The sequence below is a fragment of the Mus musculus genome, chromosome 12 (genome assembly GCF_000001635.26).
Source record: "Mus musculus strain C57BL/6J chromosome 12, GRCm38.p6 C57BL/6J".
In the NCBI taxonomy this organism is placed as follows: domain Eukaryota; kingdom Metazoa; phylum Chordata; class Mammalia; order Rodentia; family Muridae; genus Mus; species Mus musculus.
The window spans coordinates 114,126,537-114,148,482 of record NC_000078.6 but is presented as its reverse complement, the minus strand read 5'-3'; the positions used below and the strand labels follow the sequence as shown (position 1 = coordinate 114,148,482).

At 39.2% G+C, this 21,946-nt stretch overlaps 1 pseudogene, 1 gene segment (V, D, J or C) and 1 further gene; all 3 read left to right on the top strand.

The window, feature by feature from the left end:
- The window catches only part of Igh (immunoglobulin heavy chain complex), a 2,751,187-nt gene that overhangs the window by 1,861,472 nt on the left and 867,769 nt on the right, over positions 1-21,946 (top strand).
- On the top strand, positions 7,361-7,791 carry Ighv9-3 (immunoglobulin heavy variable V9-3). The segment is given in 2 exon segments: positions 7,361-7,406; positions 7,487-7,791. Coding segments are annotated over 2 exon segments (351 nt in total).
- Positions 20,499-20,950, top strand: Ighv12-2 (immunoglobulin heavy variable V12-2; annotated as a pseudogene). Its single transcript is given in 2 exon segments — positions 20,499-20,543; positions 20,635-20,950. Coding segments are annotated over 2 exon segments (361 nt in total).

Sequence of the window (21,946 nt, the reverse complement as noted above, 5' to 3'; positions counted from 1 at the left end):
GCAGTAACCTGCTAGAGCTCTCCTCTCTGCCCTTTTCCCTTTGGTTTCCAGATAAGAGTCTGCTCAGTGGTCCCCAATTTATTCTCAGCTCTTCTGAGACATGCAGTGGCATCTGGAATATCTGAGAGCGAAAACCTGTCTTCCCTGGTGCCCATGCAGCCCAGGGATCCCAGAACTGGCTCTTCTGTGCTGTCCAGTTGTCTGTGGTGCCTGAGAGTTGAACCCTGACACTTGCAGTTCTGTGAGGACTACAGAATGTGCATTTTCCCAACCCCCAGAACAGGATCCTGAGGCTTCGCACAGTCCAGTGCCCGCTCAGTTGTTCAGTGGGGTCCTCGGCACAGTCAGACTTCCTGCATCCAACCCCAACCAGTGGCCCTGGCACTGAGCAGACATGGGACCACACTTTTTGTCCCACAGTTCTCTGTCAAAAGCAGAGAGAAACCGTACCTGATTTTATTCTCAGAACTACAACAAGCCTAAAAAGAGAAATTGCCAATCCCACAGTCAGAGAATTCCTTCTTAAAAACATCATCTGAGAAGGCATGACTTCTGAGTCTAGGTTAGCTTACCAGGGTCTCATGGAAGAACATGATGACAGGTGAATTGTATCAATTGAGGATATAGGAACAATGTCACAACAGATTATATCTGTGGTTAAGGAATCGGTGTCAGCAATAAAAAGAGAAACATGCTTTAAATGTGAAGAGACAGGACATTGGAGAAATGAATGCACACAAAACTCCCTTCTTATAAAAGTTCCTAATGATATTAACACAATCTGTCCCCAATATCACAAAAGTTTCCACTGTAACAAAGATTGTACCTCCCATATGTCAAGGATGGTAAGCCATTTGGAGCCTTTAAACTTAGGCGGGGACAGCCCTCAGCCCTGAGAGTAAGAGGAGCAACTACTCCTATAGAAACCTTATGGGTGTCCAGCCAAAATTAACCATTAAAGTGCCTTATTGATCCTGGATAATTTTGAGACAACTTGGGATACCACATAACTGGCAACAGATCCCTGGGCCCCAGCTCCTAGGCATTAAGTGTTCCTCTCATGCATTTATCACCAAACATGCCTACAGGTAGGAGGACCGTGATGGAGCTACTGGCCTTATACACTGCCTGATAGTTCAAGTAGCCAGATATATTCTAGGGACAGATATCTGACAAGCCCTCCAAGTAGTGATTAACACAATGAGAAAGAGATTACATCAAAATAGATGACAATACCTATAAAGAAATACCCAAGGACCCCCTGAAAACTCTTCTATAAATCACCTACAATTCTATGGGCCAATTGTTAGATTTGATACTCTCTGCTATGATGAAGCTCTTTGACTTCCACGGTGGCCTCTTTCCATGGAGAAGCTTAAAGCTCTCACACAATTGGTATTTTATCAGCTTCTATTAAAACTTATCTGCCCCTCCCACAATCCATGGAACACCCTTATATTACTTAAAAAAAGAGCTCAGGGGGATGGAGATTAATATAATATTTATGGACAATTAACAAAACCATGGGAGTCTGGGACACTCTCCAAAGGAGAATGTCCCACATCTCGGCCATCAATTCCAATGTTTGTTGGGAACTTAAAAAGGGGGCCCCAGGGAAGAAGGTGGGGAAACCCACACTCTGCCAGAGTTTTACCTATTCTCTGGTCTGTCAGGAGTGGGAGGGCTGCTATCTACATTCCACTTATACCTGGGTGGCATTCAATCCTGTGACCCACTCTTCAGGGGCAGCCCTACCTGGGAACCCAGGAGCTACTTTGCTAAAGCCACCAGGGTTATGGGAGAGAGAGATAAGGGAAGAGGTTTCCAACACCTGATGAGAGTGAGCACAGCCTTGATAAGCAGAGACTGTCTATGAGAGAGAGAGAGAGAGAGAGATTCAGAGAGGTGAGGAGAGGTGAGAAGAGAGGAGAGGGGAGGGGAGGGGAGGAGAGGGGAGAGGAGAGGAGAGGAGAGGGGAGGGGAGGGGAGGGGAGGGGAGGGGAGGGGAGGGGAGGGGAGGGGAGGGGAGGGGAGGGGAGGAGAGGAGAGGAGAGGAGAGGAGAGGAGAGGAGAGGAGAGGAGAGGAGAGGAGAGGAGAGGAGAGGAGAGGAGAGGAGAGGAGAGGAGAGGAGAGGAGAGGAGAGGAGAGGAGAGGAGAGGAGAGGAGAGGAGAGGAGAGGAGAGGAGAGGAGAGGGAGCAGATTCAAATGAAGACTGTTTATGTCATTGTAGAAGGAGATGCTCATTTGGAAAACTAAGAAATTAGAGAACTTTCTCATGAAGACACAGTTCCAAGCCTTATCATGCTGTGTCTCTTCAAAAATCTTTAATATTTTCATCTTGAGGTGCAATGTTTGTTAAATGTCTATGAGTTATTTGTTGTCTATATGACATTAAATTTCCATGTTTCTGAATCTGTAGATTGTAGCAATGTAATTTTAAAATTTACAACTTATATCCACTTACAAGTGAATATATATGTTAAAACATATCTTTCGGGGCCTGGATTACTTGTCTCAAGATTTTATTTTCTAGTTCTCTCTGTTTGATTTCTGTTTTTGCTGTTGTTTTGTTTTGTTTTACAAACTAGACGATGGAACCTTAAAAGGTGAATAATGTTCTTTTGTGCAAATGAACTACTTTTTTTTAAAACCCATTTTTCAGTTCAGGTACATCGAGGTCATTTCCAATGTATAGCTATTATTGTTAAAACTTATATGAATATAGTTGAGTGAATGTTCTTGCTGTAGAATGGAGAATCCGGGTATACGCCTTGGAGTGGTATATCTGGGTCTTTTATAAGAAACCACCATATTATTTTCCAAAGTGGCTCCACAAATTTGCACTCCCACAAAGAAAGCCAGAGTGGCTGAGTTTCAAAGAAGGCTTAAATAAGCACATAAGAATTCTCTTCGGAGGGCGAAATTTACTAGATTTCATAAGTGGAGAGGGGTTGCGATTAGAAATAGGAGGGAATGGGGAAAATACTGAGAGGAAGGACTACAACTGGAGCTTTTTCGGGGGCAATATAGAAACATAGTACAATTAAAACTCCATGTAATGTACAGGAGTGAGCCTAGAAAAGACTCCTAGTGGTGGAAGACAGGGAGACTATACTGGTCAACTCCTAAAACGAGGCAAGGCCTCAAGTGGAGAGATTGACATAAACTCAGACACAAAACCTTCAGTCTGGAATTTGTCCTGCTTGCAGTATTTGTTGTGAACAAAGCCTAGCAAAACTCTCATCTAAGAGACCATACAGACATTAGGTGCTACTAATGGAAACAGATAAACAACCTAACACTCAAACCTTAGTTAGAACACAGGCAATTCTACAGAAGACAGCATGTAGAGGTCCAGAGGAGTCAGACACACCATAAGAACATGAGTCACAGAATCAATGGGCTACCAGAAATCAGGGAACCTGTAGGGTTTTAACCTTGGTCCCTGCTTAAATGTTATAGCTGACTAGCTTACTGTTCTTATGGGATTCCTAACAGTAAACATGAGATGTTTCTTGATTCTTTTGTTAGTTTGTTTGTTGCACCATATTTTTCCTGTTGGTTCACCATGTCCAGCCTTGATGTCATTGTATTTGCCTGATCTTATACTAGTTTGTCATGCAGTGTTCGGTTGATGTCCTAGCCATGCTTGTTCTTTTCTGAGGAGAGATTAGAGGTGATCCTGGGACAAAGGGAAAGTGGGGGAGATACACATGAAGGGCAGAGATGGGAAACTTCAATCAGGATGGAATACATTGCAGAACAAATTTTAAAACTTTAATGAACCTCTGTTTCACTTTTCTCCCAGATGAACTGTGAATAGGTGAGAGCAGGATTTTGAATTCACAGCCACTGCCTTAGGATCAGTCTGTGCCATTATAGTTAGGTAGACATCTCTGTAGTGCACCATTTGATTATACATACACAGACATACCGACAAACACACACAAACACACACACATATAATATAATAAATACAATATAATATGATAATATATATGTATATGTGTATATGAATGTGTATGTAATGTTGTTGGGGTCTCTCACCTGCTCACCACAGGATGCCACAAGTTTGACCAAGCTTACCTCAAGCTGTAGCCAGATGGGTGTTGAGCCATAGAACAGCACTGGGACCCCACCCAGGCCTGGAAAATCACAGTCTGAGGCCCAGGACAGCCAAAGCTGGCTGGGGGTCCCCAGACCTAAAGAAGGCACAGCCATTTGCTTCTCAGATTCTTGGGCTTCCAGGTGCCACTGGAAGACATGGAAGAGATGAGGATATATGCGTATACAATTATTCACTTTTTGACACATTGCTTAATGAATATGAAGCAATTGCCTTCATTGCCTCTAACTATTTTAGGACTGACATCAATTCTATTACATATTATAATACCAAAACTTATTTGTCCCTTAGTTCCATAGGCTGGATAAACTACCAACAAAAGAGTACATATACTGGGATTCATGGCTCTAGCTGCATATGTAGCAGAGGATGGCCTAGTCAGTAATCAATGGGAGGAGAGGCATTGGTCCTATAAAGATTCTATACCCCAGTATAGGGGAATGAGAAGGCCAGGAAGCAAGAGAGGGTGGGTTGGTGAGCAGGGAGAGGAGGAGAAGGGAGGGGAATTTTGGAGAGGAAACCAGGAAAGGGCACAACAGTTGAAATGTAAATAAAGTAAATATTAAATAAAAAGAACTCAAGAATTTAGACTCCAAAATTCAAAATAACCAGATTAAAAAGTGAATACAGAGCTAAACAGAGTAATCTCAACAAAAATATCTGTGATGGCCAAGAAGCACTTAAAGAAATGTTTGAAATCCCTTAATGACCATTGAAATGCAAATCCAATCAACCCTCAGATTCAACCTTACACTAATCAGAAGTTCTAAGTTAAAAAACAAAACAAAACAAAACAAAAACCTCAAGTGAAAGCATATTCCTGTAAGGATGTGAAGCAAGGCAACCAGTCTTTCATAGTTAGTGAAAATACCCACTGGTAGAACCACTCAAAATCAACCTGGTGGTTCATCAGAAAATTGGAAATAGTTCTATTTCAAAGCTCAGCTATACCACTCCACAATATCACAAGGACCCGTATATCACTATGTTCGTAGGGGACTTCTTCATAATATCCAGAAACTTGAAACAACCTAAATATCTCTCAGTTGAAGAAAGGGCAGAGAAAATATATTTCCTTCATGCTGTGGAGTAAGCCTCACCTATTAAAGAGTAGGACATTATGTATTTTGCTGGCAAATGATGGTACTAGAAAATCTATTCTGATTGAGTTAACCCAAACCCAAAAGAAAGTGAATGGTATGTCATCAATGAAACAAGGATATCAGCCAAAAAGCATGCCTGCCACACAACATCAATTTCTGGCAAAGGCTGCACTTAACTATTTCTAGTAGAACAGCTCTTTGGTTTGCCACAAAGAACCACCTATGGTTGTGGCATCTAAGCACCAAAAGGAGAAAACAATCACAAATAAATGATTTAGAGGCATAATAAAAATTATCAGAAAATTATGAGTTTTGTGATTTCATCTTTCTCCAAGTTGAAATCATAGGGTGGCTTTGACACAGTGACAAGGAATGTGCATGATGCCATTATGGTGCTCTGACTATAATGGTTTGAGCCTTGTCATGCTACAGAGAAACTGTCATACAGCAGGGGGTGCCAAATTTCCATATTTTTTATATCATTGAGCAGGTGAACAGAAGACCAGAAAGCACTTTCTATCACGCTGGCCTTCCTCTTCCTTTCCAGTATGAAGCACAAACTACCAATGAAACTAGCAATTGTTAAATTCCATTTTCAAACAGTATTTGTGCTATCAGAACATAGTGCATTCAAAAGTCTAGCCTGACATAACAGCCCAGCTTTAATCATTCCTTCTATTACCTTTCTCATTCCCACTGAGTTGGCTTCCCACAGTTTTTGTTCTCCCTCCCATTTTAATTGTCTATCCATAGTCCAAGCTATAAGCACACAAGGCAGTCGACATTAAACAACACTTTTTCACTTTAAGTCAAATACAAGACACCTTTCAAATCAGCAATGTTCATAATCCTGCTTCTAGTGACTGAATGTACCTGTCACACTTTACTGTTGGGTTTTGTGTCTCATCATGAGCACAGATGGGAAAGTATTAAAGGTGGAAAGTATGCAGAATTAGATTCCTCTAATGATGCATAACCTCATTAAGAACAGATAAAATATTAAAAACAGAAAAAAAAGTTTTACAGGAGCTTTCAAAATACCCAGGTCTGAGCTGCAGTTTCTTCAACTTCAAGCATTGAGGTTGTCACTTACACTATTACAGGAAACAAATTCAGATTTTTAATTTTAGTATATGAGTTTTCACATATGTGGATTTACTATTAAACTATTCTTTCTTTTCAAGTGCTTTACTATTGTAAATGAGTTTGTGACTTTGTGTAGGTGAGTGCACATGAATCTGGATGCCTAAGAGGACTGAAGAAGTTGGAGTTATAGGTAGTTTTATGCTACCTGACTGTTCAGTGCTAAAAATACAACTGAGGTCCTTTGAACTGCTGTATATGAGCTTAGTTGTTGATATATCTCATGAGCTCTCTAAACTATTTTTATTATAACACATGCTTCATCATATTCACTGTAATGATTTTTATGTTTTATACTAATGTAACTATATGACACTTCACAAACCTCCCAATCTTCCCAATTGAACTTTTTCAAAGTTTTACCGTGACTTATGTAAAATGAAAACACACATTTCATAATGTTAGAATGAAATGTTTTTTTTTTATTTCTGCAAATTTCACAAAGAAATATTAGTCACTGGTATGGGAGAGCAGAGGACCATAAGAGTTCAGGAATAGAATCCATTTTGATTCTGGAGGCAAGGAAGTACTGATACCAAGGTTTCAGTATAAGAGCAGTATCGACTGGAAAGGAAAAAGTCACTATATCTGAGCACAGGACAGAACAGCTACCTAATGAGTGGTCACTAATGGGCCACTGTTACACTATTATATGTATAAGGCTTAGGAATGAGCACTGAGGCTGTGAGGTGTATGGGTGAGGACATCAGGATGTAAACCCAGCTCAAGTAGAGGACTCAGAGGACAGCACAATCAGCATGAACTAATAAACATCAGCTAAGATAAGGCACAGGCTCAGCTATATAGGGTCAGGGATCTTTGTAAATCTGATTGTGTATCCAGTCTAGTTCAATGTGACTTAGGAAGGCCAGTCATATGCAAATCTAGAGAAGACTTTAGAGTAGAAATCTGAGGCTCACCTCACATACCAGCAAGGGAGTGACCAGTTAGTCTTAAGGCACCACTGAGCCCAAGTCTTAGACATCATGGGTTGGCTGTGGAACTTGCTATTCCTGATGGCAGCTGCCCAAAGTAAGACATCAGAAAAAAAGAGTTCCAAGGGGAATTGAAGCAGTTCCATGAATACTCACCTTCCTGTGTTCTTTTCACAGGTGCCCAAGCACAGATCCAGTTGGTACAGTCTGGACCTGAGCTGAAGAAGCCTGGAGAGACAGTCAAGATCTCCTGCAAGGCTTCTGGGTATACCTTCACAACCTATGGAATGAGCTGGGTGAAACAGGCTCCAGGAAAGGGTTTAAAGTGGATGGGCTGGATAAACACCTACTCTGGAGTGCCAACATATGCTGATGACTTCAAGGGACGGTTTGCCTTCTCTTTGGAAACCTCTGCCAGCACTGCCTATTTGCAGATCAACAACCTCAAAAATGAGGACACGGCTACATATTTCTGTGCAAGACACAGTGTGAAAACCACATCCTGAGGGTGTCAAAAACCATGAGGAGAAGGTGGTTCAGCTGTGTCCAGAAGCAACCAGAGGAAACATTCTCTCCTTGGTGTTTGGCCACAATTATGAGATTACTGACAACACATATAATAGTCATATATGGTCAGTCACAGAATGTTCTCAGCGTGATTGTGACAGACCAGATTGATGAAAGGAACAGGGACCATTTCATAGCATCTTTAAGATGGTATATAAATACTGTTAATATGACAAATATCAGTTTAAATATACTAAACTGTCACACAATTCTGAATATCATATATGAGATAGTAACATCAGAGTCTATTATAATCTCAGAGAAGATGAAAAACTCAGGGTTCTACAGACTTATAACAGAAGGTGGAAAGATAGAGACCACAGGCATGGTGGGAAAAGTTGGCTTACAAGCAATTACTATAGACAGCAGATGTCCACAAACAACCCTACCTGCAGTAGTTTCGTTTACTTGCCTCACAACAAATATAATTATATGCAGACAATTAACACACATTTCAAAGAAGTGTATACTTGCAGGTTATCACTGGTATTTTACAGTTGAAAGAAGAACAATGTTGGCAGGCCAGACTATCCAGTGTGCCCTGGACTAGATCACCATCCAAGGAGAGTACAATGAGAGATCCAGTTATATATGTAGCAGAAGATGGTCTTGTCTGACATCAGAAGGAGGGGAGGCTCTTGTTCCTGTGCAGATTTGACGACTCAGTGTAAGGGGGTGCTGGAATGGTGGGGTGAGATTAGGGTGGGTGGGTGGAGGGAACACCCTCATATAGGCATATAGATGTGGGATGGGTGGTTTGTGAAGGATAACCAGGAACTTGGAGATAGTTTGAGATTCAAACAAATGGAATCATGGATTAAAAAAAGGGTATTTGTAGAAATTATCCCTGAATAATTAACAGTAATGTTCTTTCTTTTTAAAAATAGCATTCCCCCCTCCAATTATAGTGAGAGTCTTTTAAATTAATTTAAAATATACCGAAGTTGAAATCAAATTGCCATGAAGTTGAAATAAAAGGTTGAAGCTGATAATAAGACTGCAGAGGTCCTAGAGCCTGCACCAAGCCCTTCCAGACATTTATTTTTGTTCCCAATAAAGGTTCAAGCTACTCAATGTTCTGTGACTGTGGAGACTGATCCTTATGGTCTTGTAACACTGGGTTTCTCTAGAGAGAATGGATGGCAGGAGACTATAGCCCCCATACTTGGAAGAATAATCATGTAAACAAAATCATCTATAATATACAAATATTTTGTGCCTGCTAACTTGATTTTAACAATGCCTTTTTAGCATACCTTGAGTATATGTGATAGTTAAAGAAATTCACATAGAGATATGTACATAAAGTATTGGGACATTTGAAATTTTCAAATCAAAGACAATCTTTTTCAGGAGTAAAATGTATTTTTTTCATTATCCTGAGTTTTATATCAAAATGAATGCATCTACACACTGATATGCAGCAAATATTTGGGGATTAATATGTTTGTGTAAAAGTCATTTGTTAGTACACACAGCAACCCCAAATGTACTCTCTGAGCTTCTATTCTCTTGTTCTACTCCACAACTGCCATTCACTAAGCTTATAGCAAATACATCTCTTTATCACTCATGGCATGTCATGCAATAAAAGGAGCCTGAATTTGGTTAAATCGGATCCAGAAAGACAAGACTGCTTCGTGAAGACACAGCTATAAATTTCTATGTAGAAGGATCCATGGGAATGGGAGCAATCCATTGTGTTTATAATTTACATGAATATATCCAATTTTCCTAGATATAAAAGCTGATTTACAAAACAGATTAAATCACAGCCCCAAATTTCCTAAGTCCTCATTCTTTCTCATTAGGAAATTAAATTATAGATGTGAGAACTAATTTATAAATCATACACTTTAATTCTTCATTTCACCAGTGATGTGAGTGTTCTGTCCCAACTGCATCTACAAAAGTAAGGAAAAGATCTGCGAGAATACACACAGATATTCCATCAATTGTTCTATATTTGGTTACTTACTCCATCACCAGCAGAGGTGGTATGTATTGGAGACAAAGACGTTCAAACATAAACTAGTGTTGAGAAATAGATACATGATGAATTATGTCAAAATTTAACAGTTATATGAACATGGTACTGAAATCTAGGCTATTGCAATGTAAGTAAAGATTTAAGTATAGAGGATATAAAATGCATGTTGCATTGAGAAAACTGAAGGATGGATACAATGAGCAAAGGAAACTTGGATCTGAACCTGGTAGTAGATGCCCATGGATATAAATGATACTGTCCTTTTCTTTTGTTGTTTCCCTTCAGGCAAAGAACTACTAACCTGTACCTCCTGACCCAAGTAGAGGATGATCTATGTATGTTGAGAACCTGTGTGCTCATGGACTGTGGACAACTCTCATTGGGTATGCAGAAATCCTTCTATTTACTACTAATACATACTTCCATTTATAATTTCATGAGACACGGAATGTCTTAAATCAAGACGTGATCGAGATTTAGACAGAGAAGGTATAATATTTCTAGGTTAGGCAGCAGGATGGTGAGGTTTGACACTTAAAGTTGTGTGAAGAAATGTATTCTTTGTTCCATCCTGGCAACTGTGCATAAAGGTTTTATTCCCAGTGAAAATCCATTTACCACATCCAGCTTTGTTGATGTGAATCATACTTCAGTGGTTCATGATCCATGTGAACCTCCTTAGAGTCAGTTATATATCTTATGCTGAGCAGGAACATTGAGCCCATCCTATTCCCCAGATGGCAGTGAAGATCATTCAGTATGGCCTGTAGCCTGAGCAAAGCCCATGTACATAAACATGGCTTCAGAAATCAGCACAGACAATTGATATATACATGGTGTCTTGTGGAAACACTGGCTATAGACATCAACATGGACTGCACTTGTAGTGATACCGTGGGTTCAGATGTACCAGCACAGACCCAAACATCAGCATGGACACAGTGGTCAACATAGCCCACCTACATCAATATGGCTCCTGGTGGCAGCATGGCACCCTGACATAAAAATAGCTTCTCTCAGTCACAAACTGCAAACATCCACATAGATCTTGAGTTTCTTCATGTTCTGAAGAGTAGAATGGACCATAGTCCCCAATATGGCCTTCAGCAACAACATGGACAATAAATGATGGTCCTTCAAGAATCTTCAATCCAAAACGGGAATTTTTCCTCATTTTGGGCGTCATTGATTGCCCAGAGCCAATGAAATTCCACAGCTGTGCAGCATGTTCAATGGCTGTCTGTCTACACAAGTTCCAGGCTTCTACACACTACCTCCTGAACCTACTGGACAAATACATGTTTCACAGGATCTCATCCTTCTCTCATACCTGGCACAGTCATTCTGTTTCTAGATTTGCTACTCTCCAAAACACATGCACAGCTCCATTTTTCTCTCATTCCTTCTTCTCCATCAAATATTTGTTCAACATAGCTAGTTTCTGCTGCCGACTTGGTGAGAATAGGTTTATAGTATAATATGAAGACTTTTATGTATATAATAATGAGCATATGTGGTTCTTTTGACAATAAATTTAAAACTTTTGGGAATTATCTATAATATTTTCATAAAATTGATTCTCTTATTTCTGGCTAATTGATAAATAAAGGGATATGCCATCAATCATAGCTAAAATGCTCAATTTTCTTAAAAGAAACCACTGTCTATAAATCATTAACAAGAGAAATTCTTTACCCTGACTATTACTCAACTCAAGGTTTCTACTTGCTTGTCAGTCTATAGATGCAGGATGCACAGATAGGGCTATACTATGCATATTAAATTCAGTTTAAGGTTATAGGAACCTATGTTTTTCTTGAAAGATAACACTCTTGGATGTAAATTATTACGTAAAAACAAGATGAGTAAATTTGCAGGTGAGTAGAGAAATAGCTCTTCAGGAGCATCAGATGCCAAAAAAAAAAAACATGAAACTGATGTAAACCTTTCCATTATAAAACTCAGGACACAGCCTAAGTCTCCTGTGAACCTGAGATTCTGGGTTTGTCAGAGTTCTTGGGAATCAAGCTTCCTCTGAGACCCTGAGATCCTCATGCGACCAAGCTCCTGGTATCCTGGTATACTGAAATCCTAAGATCCTGGGAATGTTACAGCACCTGGAAGTGGCGTCCCCTCTGGGGACTGTGGGGGCTCTCTGCTGTGTTCCAAACCCAGGTATACCATTATTGCCCAGAAGGAACCTGAACAGCTGGTCAACAGTGCCCCTGTGATTTTGCTCCTGCTGGCACAGGCCCATCAAGATTGGTTTGGAACAGATGTTGCATTTCACATACCAGTGATCCTAAGATTCTGAGCATGCTAAGGTTCCTACAGCATGGAGAGTCCTCTGGGGACCATGGGACCATCTACTGAGTTCACAAAGAAGGTTGCCTGGAGCTGGAACGTGGTTTGTGAGAAATTTATTCAGTATTATTGTATAAAATTCATAAAGTAAATTAGTCTGAAGTTGTCTTTCTTTGTAGATTTTGGTGTAGTTTAGGTATCAAAGTAACTGTGGATTCTAGAATGAATTGGGTTGGGCTCCTTCTATTTCTATTTTGTGGAATAATTTAAAGAGAATTCATTTTAGGTCTTCTTTGAAGATCTGATTGAATTCTGTACTAAACTCATTCTACCCAAGACTGCCAATCACCAATCTTTCCATAATTCCCAAACATTACTGAACTACTCTTATCCACATAAATCTAAATAAGTTTGAACAACTTTAAATATTTTAGAGCAACTGCTTATTCTCCAATTAAAAAAAAAGATTTTACATTGACCTTAGAAAACAAGGTCCTTTTAATACTGTATCATATATACCTGCTAATCAGTCACCCATTGAAAACATGAACTCCCAGGGTATGGGTTGCACAAGGATGTACTTGTCAAAAGACAGAAATGCTTGCATGTTGCTGTCATGAGTTACTATACCTCTCTGCTGAAATAGTTTCAAATTTGAACATTAATCATTTCCAAAATAATAGATATGCATTACTAGTAGAAGAGCTTGTATTCAGGAATAACACAAAGAAGACCAGCAGAAACTAAACTGGCAAAAATATGATATTTAATACACAATAACATTGGACGAATGAGACATTGCATAACATTTGTTTACAAAAATTACGAATAATCTTGAGTAAAATATGAAAAGACATCACATTATTCAGCCTCTGACAGCATGGGAACAGATGACCCTTGAGTTTCAGATTGTCTAAGTAAACGTGGATATCTTATGCCTCCTGAAAAACCAGAAAGTAACAACAGAACTTATTCCTTGGAAACATGAACTATGTCATGGTTGAAAAGCAGGGAAACTCTAAAATCAGCTCTGTGAAGGCTGAACTGAGATCCTGATTGACTAAGGAGGACTTTGTTGTTTCTTCAGAGGAAAAGGGATGATATAGGAAGTTGTATCAGAAAAAAACCAATATGGACAGCTTCCTCATTGAGGACACAGTGATGGAACTTTACAAACCTTCCTTAAGGGGATTTCATTAACACCAGAGGGTGCTCAAACCACACCAATCTGAAGCATGCATCATTAGAACAAGTAAGAGACTTTCTCTGGTGTCTGTTCCCTGTGGAAACTGTATCAGGCTCTTTATAGGAAGAAATGGACGAGCACATAGTTTCTTTTGTTCTTGATTAAATGGTGATTTCCCTTCTCTCCAAGTGTGCTGTTTCAGATGCAGCTTCAGGAGTCAGGTCCTGGACAGATGAAGCTTCAGAGACACTATATTTCACCTACTGGTTACTCCATCACCAACAACTATGTCTGTACCTGGATATATCAAAGCCATAGAAAGGTCCTATAGTTGATGAGATACATAAATATGGGAGGAGTGCACAGTACAAACTCGAGAACCAAATATCCATCACTAGAGGCATGTTCAAAAGGCCTATACTTAAGACAGCTGAACTACATCACCTCTTAGTACACAGCCATATATTACCAGATATGAGACAGAGTTAAGGGACTTTCATGTGGGCCCAGACACAAACCTCCTTGAAAAGAAACATAAGCCCAGCTTGGGGGTGGTCAACACATGAGAAGACCAGAGGGTTAACTTTGTGGTTTGGGTATAAAAGAGCATGTCTCTGATCTTCATTCTAACCTCTCTTGGCAGAATAAGAAACTACAGTGATATTTTTCTCCGAGGAGATTAGAAAAATGAGGCATTTCTGTGAAGTAAAGTGTGAATGCGCTCCCAGAAGGGATAGGCTATATTTTCACCTCTTAATAAAGATTAGTGATGAAATGAATCCAGTTTTCATTGTGCTAAAGAAAACTGATCCTCTGAAAATTTTCACTTCTCTCAGATATTCAGCTTTACCCTGAAATCCCATACTTGATCCAGCACTGTTTACAATAGCTACCATATTGAATCACCACAATCCTTCAGCAGTTGATGGGGAACATATGAGTTTTCAGTTTCTGAGAACTTGGAGAAGACTACATGACATTTTGTTAGATGAACAGCAGTCATCTTCTGAGGTTCTATTCGGTCCAAGTTTGCTTTCGTTTGCTGTGATAAATACCAAGAACATTAGCAACATGTAAAGGAACAGGTTTATTGAAACTTTCCCTTTCCAGTAATTGTTCATCACTGAGTGAAGTCTAGTCTTTTGTCAGAATCCTTAGAGATATGATGCATACTATTTTCTTGCCTTTTTTTTTTTTCAGCTTAGGCTCACTTTACCCAGGGATTGGATATTTTCACTCGTTCTGGAATGATTACTACTAATTATCAGTTACCAAATAAGGCAATGACCCCTACATGTGCCCACAGGCCAGCCTGACCTATGAAGTTTATCTCTGAGTTTATGTTAATTATAACAACAAAGGTACAAAATTGTCTACAACTTCATTCTTCATGCACATTTTTTCCTGCTGTGACAATTATATCCTTCATTCATTTTGAATGTTAGAATTCATTACCAGAACCACATTGACTGAATTTATGTGATTGTTATGAGAGACCATTTATTCTTTTTTTATCATTACATGCAACTATTCAAGCAGTTACCACACTTTCCTTCCTTACTGGCATTTTTAGGGAATACTATAATAGTTAGTAGCAAAATACTTCTTGGAAGTCCTAGGTAGGATTTTTGCCTACATAAAAATTTACAGGTCATTTTACACATTTAATTTTAGAAATCTTTGTTGGGTTACAGGGATTTTCTACTTAGGATCATGAAGGAAAGAACCTCTGAGATTGGTCTGAGTAATTACAGTGATTAGGCTAATGAATTGGAAAGACTTCCCTAAAATTACATAGCAGCTTACTCTGTGGTGGACCTGGACTGCAAAAAATGAATAATTCTAGGCAAACACCAACATTCTTCTCTCCTTGCTTCCGTGCATTTATGAATTTGAACAATTGCTTCAGTACCCTGCCACCATGGCTTCTCCACCATGATTAACTGTATTTAATCTGTAGTTGAAATAAACCTTTCCTTCTTTATGTACTTATTTTCAAATTGTTTTACCAAAGACACTAGAAAGTAACTAGAAAACTGGGTGCAGGGGCACATACCTTTAGTCCTAGAACTCAGGAGGCAGATACAGGAGGATCAAATTAATCTGTTGGGAAACCCTGCTACTCAAGGTCAAAGTCTACCATGTTTGGAGAACTCCTCAAAGCTCAATTGAAATGGAGGACTCCATTTTTCCATCAAGGTTTCCCCTTCTGTCACATTGTCTCAGGAGCATAACCCCCATATCCTCTACATGACAAAGTTCATGCAGACCTTGGAAACATATAAGTTCAATTTCTCCTTTTTAAATAAAAACCCAAGGAGCAATAAAAAGGTATTCCTAGACTGACTCTCCATACAAATGAGGCATCTATATTAATTTTTCTTTTATTTGATTAATTAATTAATTGATTAAGTAATCATCACTATATGTCATGCACACAGCTCCCTGACCCTCTTCTTGCACAGTCTCTCTTCCATTCTTCCTTTTCTGTGAGAAGGGAGAGGCCACCTTGCCCTTCAAAACACCTTGGCACATCAAGCTTTTACAATATTAAGCATGTCTTCTCCCACTGAGGCCGGACAGTCAGGACAGCTCTTGCCCCAGTTGTTGGGTACTCACATGAAAACCAAGGATAACATCTGTTACAATTGTGAGGGACGATTTCCTGTCCCCTGCTTGATATTTGGTTGGTGGGTGAATCTCTGGCAACAAAAATTGCCCAAGTTACTTGACTATGTTGGTCTTCTTGTGTAGTGGTAATCACCCTTGGATCCCTCAATCTTTCCCTCAACTCTTCCACAAAAATTTCTGGCCATTGTTTGGCTGAGGGTCTCTATCTCTTCCCATCAGTTTCTGGCTGGAGTCTTTCAAAAGTAAGTAATGCATGTTTCCTGTTTTCAAGCACAGCTTAGTACAATTAATAGTGTCAGGAATTCGATCTGACCCATGGAGTGGGTCTCAAATTTGGCCATTAATATTTGGACTTTCCCTCATTCTCTGATCCACATTTTCCTGTGCATATCTTGTAGGAAGAACACATTTCTGGTGGAAGGTCTTTTGGGAAGGTTGATGTCTTTATCTCCTCACTGGATGCCTGTCTGGCTAAAAGAAGTAGCACTGCATGTTCCATAACGCCCAATGCTAAGAGGTCCACCTAAAGTCACCACCATCAAGTTCTTCTAGCTTCTCCTCTCTTGAGTCTCTGACACATCCTCTTCCACAATCCCTACATGTGATTCCCCCTGCACCATTCCCCTCCCCATCCTCTCTCGCACCCTACTGCCTCATCCAAAATATATAAATAACTCAAGAACCGACAAACCAAATAATCCTACTAAAAGTGGGCTACCGATTTAAACAGAACTCACCACAGAGGAATATCTAATAACTGAAATACATGTTCAACACCACTAGTCATAAGCAAAATGCCAATCAAAATGAATCTTATATTACATCTTACATGTATCAGAATGATTAAGAAAAATTAATCAAAGACAGAACATAATGAAAGGGATGTAGAACAAAGCAAATATTTCCCCATTGGTTGTGAGAATGCCAACTTGTGTGACCAGTCTGGAAAACAATTCGCAGAATCTAGAAATTAACAATAGTTTTCCTGAAGACCCAGATATACCACTTATACCACTCATGGCTATATACCCAAAAGATGTTCCACCATATCACAAGGACACTTGATTAACTATGCTAATAGCATGGTTATAAACAGAAGGACCAAGAAAGTAGAAACAACACAAATGTACCTGAACAGAGGAAAGGATAAAGTAATGTGGTTCCTTCACACAATAGTTTACTACTCAGCTATTAAAACAAGAATATCCTAAAATTTACAGAACACAGCATAAAACAAGAAAATATCATCCTGAATGGAGTAAGTCAGATCAAAAAGGACATGATGGTTTGTATCCATTTAAAGTGAACATTAACCATAAATTACAGGATAACAATACTGGGATCCACAGGTACAAGGAAGTCAAATAGTAATGATGACCAAAGAGAAGATACATGAATCTTACTCAGAATGGAAATAACATAAACATCAGAGGTTAATCCACAGTATTTTGAATTCTAGCCAATGATTTACATTTACCATGACAATGCCTCATTCTCTAAGGCTCACTTATAGTCTTTGCTCACTGTGGATAAACTGTATGTGCACATGCTGCCTTATTGAAAATCATCTAAGAGAGCTGGCTCATTGAGCACTGTCTAAAAGAGCTGTAACACTAAAAGCCTTGAAGGATTTTTTTCAATCCCCTTCCCACCTCAGCTCTCACTCCAAGCCAGACAGGCAGACTACACTTTATTCTTCCAGGATGGTTTGTAGCTATGACTGGATACCCTAAGGGAATAAACAAAAGACAAAGAACCACAGCTGGAGCCCAACAAGTAAATACCACAATTTTTTTTTTTATTTTGAGGTCAGGTTGTATGTATACCACAAAATCTCTGAGGTCAGGTTGTTTGCCAAAGCAGGTTCATAGACACCAAAGAGCTATACAGACTGTTTTTGCATAATAAATAAAATCAAATAAATAACTGCACCCAGAAATTGTTATCAGAATGTCAGTCCATTTGCTGTTATAGAATTGACCTAGGTGTTCAAAATTATGTAAAAAAGCCTTTGGAAGCATCAACTAAAAATTGCAAATTTTGGATAGAAATTGCTTGAACACTCTAAGCAAAGATAATGATGGGAAACTGGAGGACCAGAATACCACTAATAAATGAAGAGATAATTAATTTACTTTTCCTTTTAAGGTTCAAGCATCTTTCCTTGGACTATCCTTATTATTTAGCTTCTTTGAGCTTGTGGGCATATCATGGATATCCTATGCTTTATGGATAATATCCACTTATTAGTGAGTACATACCATACATGTCCTTTTGGGTCTGGATTATCTCACTCAGCATGTTATTTTCTATTTTCAACCAAAGGATGCAGAAGGGCAAAGGGAATAGGATTGGAGAGGGGATGAAGAGGGGTATAGGAGGGGTCAGGATCAGGTGTGGGGGAGACAGGGCCATGAGAAATAATGGAAGTCTACAGTTGACAGGGGTGAGAGTTTGGGGGAAATCTCTAGGAAATTAGAGAGATCTGGGATGTGGGAGACTCCCAGAAGGCAATACAGGTGACTTTATCCTAGACACATAGCAGTGTGGATATAGAACCTGAAGAGGCCATCCCTTGTGGCCAAGCAGCACTCCCAGTAAAGGGATAAGAACACCAACCCATCCAGAAAAAAATTTGGCACAAAATGTGTCCTAAGTAAAAGCAATGCAGCAACAAATGTAGATCACAGACTGAAGGAATGACCAACCAAACACTGTCCCAACCACAGATACATTCCTCTGGATAGTATCAATATCTGAAACTATTCATTAGAGTCTGCCATCCAACATTCAGATTTTTTTCTTTTCTTTTTTATTTATTTATTTATTTATTTATTTATTTATTTATTTATTTATTTATTTATTTATTGGTAATTTGGTTAGTTTGTTTGTTTGAAGGAAATGGTATGCACAGTGACTCGATAAGCTGGAAATAGGTCTACTAAATGACCTAGGTATGCTACTCTTGGGCATATACCAAAAAGACTTTACTTCCTACCATAGAGATACCTGTTCTTCTATAGTCATTTCTGTGCTATTCAGGAAAACCAGAAAATAGAAATAGCACATATGTTCATCAACTGATAATAAAAAAGAAATATTGTATTTACACAATTTAATATTTATGCAGCTATTATGTTTGTCAATCTTATTACCAAAACATTACCCTAAACAGTTTTGCAACACTTTCCTATACTTACAATATAATATCTCCAACCAATAGTCCAACAATTGTTGACAGGTCATTGTAACATGAAGTCTTCAAACAAAAGCACTTGTGCACACTAGTTGTAGGGTAGGATTTTACCCTTGAATTGAGGAAAGGGAATTCTTTCACCATATGTCTAACTTGAGCGTTATAGAGCTTATTCTACCAATAATGAGGGATGTTCCAAAAGTGGATCTCTAAGATGAGTTGAATTTAGATCCAGGAGTCACATATGGAAAACAATAGTAAAAGTTAAGATTTCTATGTGATGACCACATATTTGATTCACATTGTCCTCTGGGGAATGGAACACTACACACTGATTACACTTGATGCTCCCAAAGTCTGAAAATTGTTGAAGCAATACACAAGACTGGCAAAAGATTATTTCATCTTGGACAGATATGGTGTAGACATATTTTGGATCTCTAGATTCTGAGAGTACAGGGAAGTCCCTACATAACAAATTTAACAAATTCCCAGGGGACATACATCACTTTGAAGAAGAGGAAAAAAAGAAGTTATATCAGGAGCAGTTCTGGAATTAGCCCTCAGATCAGGGGCATGATCCAGAGCCTGAGCAGGTCAGAGAAGATTGTACTGAGTATAGACATAATAGAAGGGACTTCAAGAAACAGCTGGCTCAGGAATGACATCTGCCTTTAAATGATCAGAAAATGTCATCGTCTTCATTATAAGATAAGTCTTTTTTTATTCTGTAGAAAGAAATCTCTAGAACACATTGACACGAATAAATGTTAGTTTGATCCAATTTATCCTTAAATCCAGCTGTCATCCAAACTTGAAGTTCATAAGAAATACAAGATTCAATGGTCTGGGTGTTGCAAAGCCACCATTGGGGAGAGGGGAGAACTCTCAGAAACAAGTTCAAGAAAAGGAGAGGGAAAAAGTCTGAACTTGGAAATGTCTTTCTGCATTTTTCTGGTTCTTTGTAAAAATCATAAGAAAAGACCTCAAAAGAAGATTTTAGACTTCTCAATGTGTTTCTTATCAGAATAAACCACAGTTCAAACATTTAATTCTGGGTTTTGTTTATGTGGTGGGCAGCATATGTCCAGCTCTTAACATTTATAGGAGGACAAGAGCAGACATAACTCACAAGGTACAGAAGGACAATGGGCAGCCTGCCCTCAGTCTTTCTCTAAGCATTTGAAAAGAATATTCTCCATGCAAATTATTCTTCAGGCTCTAGATTTAAATATCACTCTTTCCTGTGGTAGCTCATAAATCTTGCCCAGAAAAGACTGGTGTCTCTGGGGAAGGCAGCATTGTTATCTAGAAGATGAGACTACTAGGGTTTCTCCTGTGCTTGGCAGCAGCTCTGAAAAGTGAGTGTCACTAACTAGGTCTCCTGGGTCACACATAGGTTCTTTGGGGGCTTATGACTTCAGGTAACTGACAGACAAATCTGTTTTCAGGTATTCTGTCCCAGATTCAGCTTAAGGAATCAGGACCTGCTGTCATCAAGCCATCATAGTCACTGTCTCTCACCTGCACAGTCTCTGGATTCTCCATCACTAGTAGTGGTTTTTGCTGGCACTGGATATGCCAGCCCCCAGGAAAGGGGTTAGAGTGGATGGGGCGCATATGTTATGAAGGTTCCATATACTATAGTCCATCCCTCAAAAGTCCCAGCACCATCTCCAGAGACATATCACTGAATAAATTCTTTATCCAGCTGAGCTCTGTAACTGATGAGGACACAGCCATGTACTACTATTCCAGGGAAAACCACACAGTGAGGGACCTTTGTGTGAGCCCAGACATAAACTTCCTGCAGCAGTGCTGAAGACCAGTAGGGGACTCACAGTATGTACTAAGTATAGGCTCATCTCCATGAGCAAGATAAATTCCAGCTTATGCAAAAGAAGAAATATAAATATGACAAAAATGTAGTTTTAGATGCCATGCTGGACTTATATCTCAGACAGTCTATAGGTCATACATATAAGATAGATGAGATATATAATCTCGTTCTTTATATATTCAAAAGTTATGATTTAAGATAATATTTTAGTATTCTTGAAAATTGTGCATGTATAATTCTTTCCTCTTAGTGTCCTCAGTTACTACTTGTTTCCACATAAGGGTGTAAATACTTGAAGACTTATATTTAATAAATTGCTGCAAATAATATTCTTATTTCTAGTTAATAAATAAATAAATAAATAAATAATGCAAATGTGACTATTAATAACCTTTCAAACTTTCTAGTTACAACCGCACCTTAAGAGAAACAAAACACACACTCATGGAAGGAGTTACAGAGACAAAGTTTGGAGCCGAGACAAAAGGATGGACCATCTAGAGACTGCCATATCCAGGGATCCATCCCATAATCAGCCTCCAAACACTGACACCATTGCATACACTAGCAAGATTTTGCTGAAAGGACCCTGATATAGCTGTCTCTTGTGAGACTATGCCGGGGCCTAGCAAACACAGAAGTGGATGCTCACAGTCAGCTATTGGATGGATCGCAGGGCCCCCAATGGAGGAGCTAGAGAAAATACCCAAGGAGTTAAAGGGATCTGCAACCCTATACGTGGAACAACATTATGAAATAATCAGTACCCCGGAGCTCTTGACTCTACCTGCATATTTATCAAAAGATGGCCTAGTCAGCCATCACTAGAAAGAGAGGCCCATTGGACTTGCAAGCTTTATATGCCAAAGTATAGGAGAACGACAGGGCAAAAAAGTGGGAGTGGGTGGTTAGGGGAATGGGGG